The sequence below is a fragment of the Microtus ochrogaster genome, unplaced genomic scaffold (assembly GCF_000317375.1).
Source record: "Microtus ochrogaster isolate Prairie Vole_2 unplaced genomic scaffold, MicOch1.0 UNK8, whole genome shotgun sequence".
In the NCBI taxonomy this organism is placed as follows: domain Eukaryota; kingdom Metazoa; phylum Chordata; class Mammalia; order Rodentia; family Cricetidae; genus Microtus; species Microtus ochrogaster.
In genome coordinates, this window is record NW_004949106.1 from 2,525,034 (window position 1) to 2,531,234 (window position 6,201).

The 6,201-nt window shown below is 48.4% G+C and overlaps 1 protein-coding gene across 1 annotated transcript in view; it reads left to right on the forward strand.

The window, feature by feature from the left end:
* Satb2 (SATB homeobox 2) overlaps nucleotides 1-6,201 on the forward strand; it is a 167,984-nt gene that overhangs the window by 96,604 nt on the left and 65,179 nt on the right. Inside the window, exon 7 of the mRNA XM_013353458.2 lies at nucleotides 5,596-5,720. Within this exon, the coding sequence (XP_013208912.1) occupies nucleotides 5,596-5,720 (125 nt within the window). The remainder of the gene's footprint in view (nucleotides 1-5,595; nucleotides 5,721-6,201) is intronic.

Consider the following 6,201-nt stretch of genomic DNA (forward strand, 5'->3'; position numbering starts at 1 on the left):
ATCTCTGTGAGTTCGAGACCAGCCTGGTCTACAAGAGCTAGTTCCAGGACAGGCTCCAAAGCCACAGAGAAACCCTGTCTCGAAAACAAAACAAAACGAAGAGGGTAAGGAAGAAATGTGACATGTCTTCACCTCTTAATAATGTCTTCAGAATGTTTTATGGAGATGAGGAGTTTTGAACTTTGAAGCCACAGGTCGTCTGTGGGAATGTACCATGACTCAAGATGCAACCTTTGATCCTAGGAAGCCTCTGGTTTTTCCCCTCTTATTACAGCAGATGGTTAGGACGGCCAGTTAGGAGAGTGCTCCGAGGAGCTGGCAGGAGTGTGGGGAAGAGCCCAATAAGACCCGCAGCAGGAGAGAGGAGGGTAGCATCAAGAAGCATGCTGGGAGTAAAATGTGGCTAGGGTGTTAGGGGGCAGATCCAGGGGGATGCAGCAACAGTGGTGACGCGGCGGTGGGGCTTGATCCCGGTGACTCCCAGCAAAGGTATAGTTATGAGAAACAGCCCGGGAAACGCCGCAGGGGCGGCTGAGAAAGGCCACGGTGATTGTTTTTACTTTCAAAAGACTGGCAGATTTCTTAGGAAGACTGGCAGTGAACATCGAAGCTGTAAGTTTGGCACTGAAAACAGTGGGTAGGGATAGACCAAGAGATTTGGAAGTGTTACAGAGCCCGGGATTTAAGCTAGAGGAGGAAGGGGAACGGATGTGATGGCTTGACAGAGGCCAGCATTCGTGTCAGGCTTCCCAAGGAGTTGTGCTGTTTCCGGGAGGTCAGGGGAATACTAGGAGGTGTCTTGTTGGAGGAAGTACGTCACTGTTGGGTGGAGTTTGAGGGTTGATAGCTTCCTGTTTGCTTTCTCTGCTTACCTGCGTGTCCCTGAAAACGTAAATCTTCCGGTTCCTGCCAGATCCCACATCTTTCCTGCCATGTAGGCTTATAAACCATTTAGCTTCTCCCTCATTGGCGTCTGTTCCGAGTTTGATCACAGAACTAGAGAAGTAGCTAATGCAGGTAGTAAGCAGGCGAAGGGAGGAAATGGCAGCAGGGTCCTTCAGCGGCCCTGGAGTCACAGAGAGGGAAGAAAGGCCAGAACAAGAGTTCTCAACCTGTGGGGCATGACCCCCTGGGCTCCCATGTCAGGTCTCCTGCATATGGGATGTTTACATTACAATCCATACCAGCAGCAACATTGCAGTTAAGAAGTAGCAATCCTTGTTTGGTTGGGGGTCACCACACATGAAGAAGTGTGTCCAAGGGAAGCAGCCTTAGGAAGGTTGGGAACCACTGTTCTAAAGACTCACGTGTGGGGGGAAAGTCAAGATGTACGGAGAAAGAGAAGCTTGACCTTATGTCCGAGGATTTGGCCTGATGTCGGTTAGGTGGGGAGCCGTCCGCCTCCTATTTCTGAGAATCAGGAGCGGCGCTCCAGGGTTAAGGTGCCACTCAGTGCCAGGGTGCAGAAGCAGGTTGCGTTTTCAAAAGCCAGCGTTAAAAAGGCAGCCAGGAGCACAGGAACAGCTTGATGGGAGTCCGCTTAAGACGCGAGGTGGTTTTTAGCCTCAGATCGAATTAAGGAACATGAACCAGAAATGGAGTCGTTGATTGTGGTTAAACAGTTGTTGGCTGGGAGCAAAGATGAGGCCCTGGGGTTGTTGGGGTTCCATATTCATGTGTTATGCAGGACAGAGGTGGAATCTCATGCTCCCTTGGCGCATAGCTACCTTGTCCATTCTACTCATGGTAGAGCCTGTTCCCATCACTTGGAAAATGCATTCGGGGGGGCGGGGGGAGACACATGTGTTTCATCCATCTTCTTGTGACTTAAAAGACTCAGGCCGCACTTTCGTGTTCATGGTTACCTAGGCTGGAGTCGTATAAGGCTCGGGTCCCTTGGAGAAAAATCTTGTTGCCCATCACTGAAAATACGAAGTGGAGGGATACGTCTATCTTCTGCGGTTCTTTATTCTGTCATCCGTGCGCATGAATCGACATTTCATGCCCAGCCAGCATTTGATTGCCTAGTCACGTGCACAGCTCTTTTTGGCTAAGGATAAAATCGAGAGCGTAGCTGTACCGCTTTGGGTTTTCGCAGCGGAATGCAGTCTACATTCTGCCCAAATAGCGCGAAGCGTGGGAGAAGACTCCCGGTGGGTCAAGATCACAGACAGAGGTAGTGAGAGGGTCTGCTGTGTCAAGGCACCGGATTCCTGGAGCTCCGCCTCCTCCTGAGGAATCCTCCGCGTCTCTTTGTCAGGACTCAAGGTTTTTCCTTGGCGTTGCCACCTTCGAAGGGCCGGGCTTTATAAAGGTCTAATTGAAGCACAGAACACGTTTTATTATTTTTCTCCCCCTCGCCATTAAATTTGTAAGAGGGCTACACCCAGAAAGAAACAATTCCCTTTCAGTCAGCACGAGCTTTGAGTTCACGGGCCAGCCTTGAGGATATCAAATGGAAACCACATAGGGACGCAGGAGTGTTTCCTCTTTAAATCCTGCTTTTAATTTGGGAAAGCTTTTCATCCCTCTGGGATCGTAACCTGTTGTATATAAGCCCAGCCTAATCAGGGTAGATGGTATTGACAGAGTGTGAACTCGCGCGGGAGGTCAGCAGGCAGATTGTTTCTGCTCCACGTCCTGCGGCCCCACTAGCAGCACAAATGGGCAGCTGGTTTCACCAGCTGTATTGTTAAACGGGAGACACGGTGTAGTCTGCCCCATGAAACCAGCCATGGGTTTTCCAAATGGGGAGCCTTTTCTGAGTGGAACCAGACTCTTCTGGGTGCTAGAGTAACTCGCCAGGTAAAATTCATGGGCATAAGTGGCTGATGGTATAGTAACCCTTTTCCAGAAGGCAGGTTAACTTCTTGACTGTACAGAGCCAGAACCATTCCTGTTGACAGGCATCTGCAGACATCATCCGTGGCTGCTCTCTTGATGGCTAGCATCTTCTCATGTGCCTGAGTGTTTTACAGAACCCACTGGCTTCTCCAGGACTCATTCTGTTATTCTCTCTAATAAAAAGGGCCGTGTCACATGACAGCTTGTGTCCCTGGATGTCTGTTTGAAGGTTTAGCAAAAAGTCTTAACTAGTTTGTGTGTGTGTGGGTGTGCAGAAACCAAAATAGCCTGCAATCACTCAGCAGTCCAGCAAGACTGTAAACATGGAAACCTTGTCTGCCTGCTTCCAAGACTTCCAGATGAAAACCTCACACCGACGGTGGATGGTATTGGAGAACTATATGTTATTGAAGGAAACTTGCTCATTACCTTAGATGCAGATGCATTTGCTGTTTGATTAGGCAAAATGACATCATTAGGGATTATATTTCCAAGAAGTTTTTTTTTTAATTTATTTTTTTTAAGTTACTACATAGTGATAGGTGTTATCATGGAATTTTCATCCACAAATGCTGTTATGATACTATATAGTCTGTTTTCACTGTTGCCTTCCCCTGCTGTCTTCCTGTGTGCCTTGCCCACTCCCACCCCTACAGGCTTTCAATACACTTTAATTTTGCTACATAGGCCTTTCAGAGTCATTTATTCATCTGTCTGGTAACAACTTGCTTTGCTTCTAGTTTGGGAACTAGATAACCCCTTTGTAGTTTTCTTTTTACCGTCTTTTGTTATTATTTGTACATTTTTCTTCTCGTTCACCAACAAAACGTCTGCCGTTTAAGCTAAGAGTAAGCAAGTTGAGTTCATTGTCCGCACAAGGGACTTATGACGTATTGATGCCAGTATTTATGTATTTACGTATGACGCACGTATGGCATTAGTGCCAGGACGTGAACTCTCCAGCGTGGCATGAGGGCTGCTAGAGTTCTGAACACAGGGCACGCAGTAGCGTTGCATCTGTGCAAGTCTTTTGGAAGAAGCGGTTAGTCCTGCTTGGCGTGCTATTTTATAGCCAAAGGGACCGCAGGAGAACCCCGAGCTGGCAGCCGTAACTGTGTGCTTACCTGCCCGCCTTAAGCACCTTCTCTTGCGGCCTCTGTAGGGCCACAGAGGCAGGCAAACACCCTTGCCTAGTTTGTGTTTCCCCACACCCAGGCCTGTACTTCCGGTGCGGTTCTTCATTCACAGGACTGTCCTCAGGCCCCTCCACATTGGCACAGAGCTGGAAGCGCTTAGCCAGCGTGTGGCAGGAACCACGGCGACAGCTCACTGCTTCCCTCCTTGTGAGGGAGATCTCTCTGGCACTCCAGAGCTCTCTGTGTAATCCGCTCCAACGTGGCTTGAGTTTTGTCTTCCCTCGCTGTCTCCTACCACGCTCCCTTGGAAGCATTTTACCCCTAAAGCTCTCTAGAATCTTTGTCTCGGGGTTGTAGTCCATGCCTTTTTGGTCTCGCCATGCGAGCAGGGACTTGAGTCGAGCATAGCATCAGAATGGTGCCCGTCCATCCCACAAAGCAACCGCCACGTGCCGTATGAGGCTGGCTTGGCTGTGTCCTCGCTTGGGTGTTGGAAAACGTCATCGTCGTTATTTGAAATACGAAGCCTGGTAGGTCCTCGGTTCGCTGAATGGAGAATAGCATTATTGAGACTGACTTCCGGGTATTGAACCAGGCGTTGGGGGGCGCTGACATTAGGAATGAGAGACCCTGAATATGAGCAGGAATGAGATCCGGGAGAGAAATGGGATTTGAAACCTTAGGAGTTAGTCCTGCCACTGTCGCCCCGGATGGGAAGTAGCTTCTCTAGTCTGAGCTGTGACACACATCATGTGGCTTTGTCCCTTGGCCCCGCCCATCTCCAGGGCTCTGTCACAGCTGCAGACAGTGCCTGTGAAATATTCGTTTCTGTCCGGGTCTGAGTTCTGCGCACGTGTCTTCTCCTGCGTCTGGAACCTGAATTCATCCTAGGTTGGCCCCTTTTTCTCTCATTAGGTCTGTAGACATGAGGTAGGTCACTTGGTGATCTGCTGCGTTTGTGTCTTCACCTCTTTAATGTGGGATTGGGAATCCTAATTATAAGCATTCGTTTTCTTTATTAAAGTATAGACTAAGCCGGGCGGTGTTGGCTCACGCCTTTAATCCCAGCACTCGGGAGGCAGAGGCAGGCGGATCTCTGTGAGTTCGAGACCAGCCTGGTCTACAGAGCTAGTTCCAGGATAGGCTCCAAAGCCACAGAGAAACCCTGTCTCGAAAAAAAAAAAAACCCAAAAAATAAAGTATAGACTTGAAAACATTGATCAGAGGCGAATGTATGATAAAAGGCTTATAGCAATGTTTTAAGACTTAACATTACTGGTGTCCACTGACCTGTAAGAAGTAATGTCTCATTAAATATGTACAGTGACTTTTACTTAATAGGTAAGCTATTCTCTGATTTATTTAAAAAAAATCCAATGACCTATATATTCATATGTTCAAAAATCCCCATTTCCTAACATGGCTTCTCCTCCGAGACCTTCCTTCCGTCTGAGCAGATCTGTTAAATGAAGTAGAGGAAGCTTTTCTCCAAACTAGGGTAAATTCAGTGGAACGGCAGTACTGCCACACGTGCCTGGAGCAGGAGAATGCCAGAAAGGGGGGATGGGGGTGACCCTCTCACCCTTCTCCCCTCTTCCCTTCCCACTGGCCACAGACTGCAGGGGCACCCTCCACAGGGAGAGCAATAAGACCTTTGCCCCTTTTGGCAGGGAGGCTCTGTTCAGGTTTGCTGCTCACGTAGGCTTGTCCATTTTCTTCTCCTCGAGCAGAGAGCGTGAGGTAAGGCTTGCTGAGCTGAACCTTGGGAGCACACTTCTGGTAAAAGACAGGATATGTGTGATAACAGTGTGCTCTGTCAGAAGAAGGGGGGGTCTCATTCCGTGTCCCGCCTTTCAGTTCAGTGAAAATACACAGGCATTTATCAGAGAGGCCTCACTGGCAAGGCAGTGTGTGTGCCCTGGTCTTTTCTGATGGAGAACGGGACCCCCACAGTCCTGAATCTGTGGGGACTCATTTGATCAACCTGTCCTCATCTGACTACATTTTATCTATCTATCTATCTATCTATCTATCTATCTATCTATCTATCTATCTATCGTCTGTCTGTCCGTCTGTCCATCCGTCTATCTATCCATCTATTATCTATCTATCTATCTATCTATCTATCTATCTATCATCTATCTATCGTCTGTCTGTCCGTCCATCCGTCCATCCGTCTATCTATCCATCTATTATCTATCTATCTATCTATCTATCTATC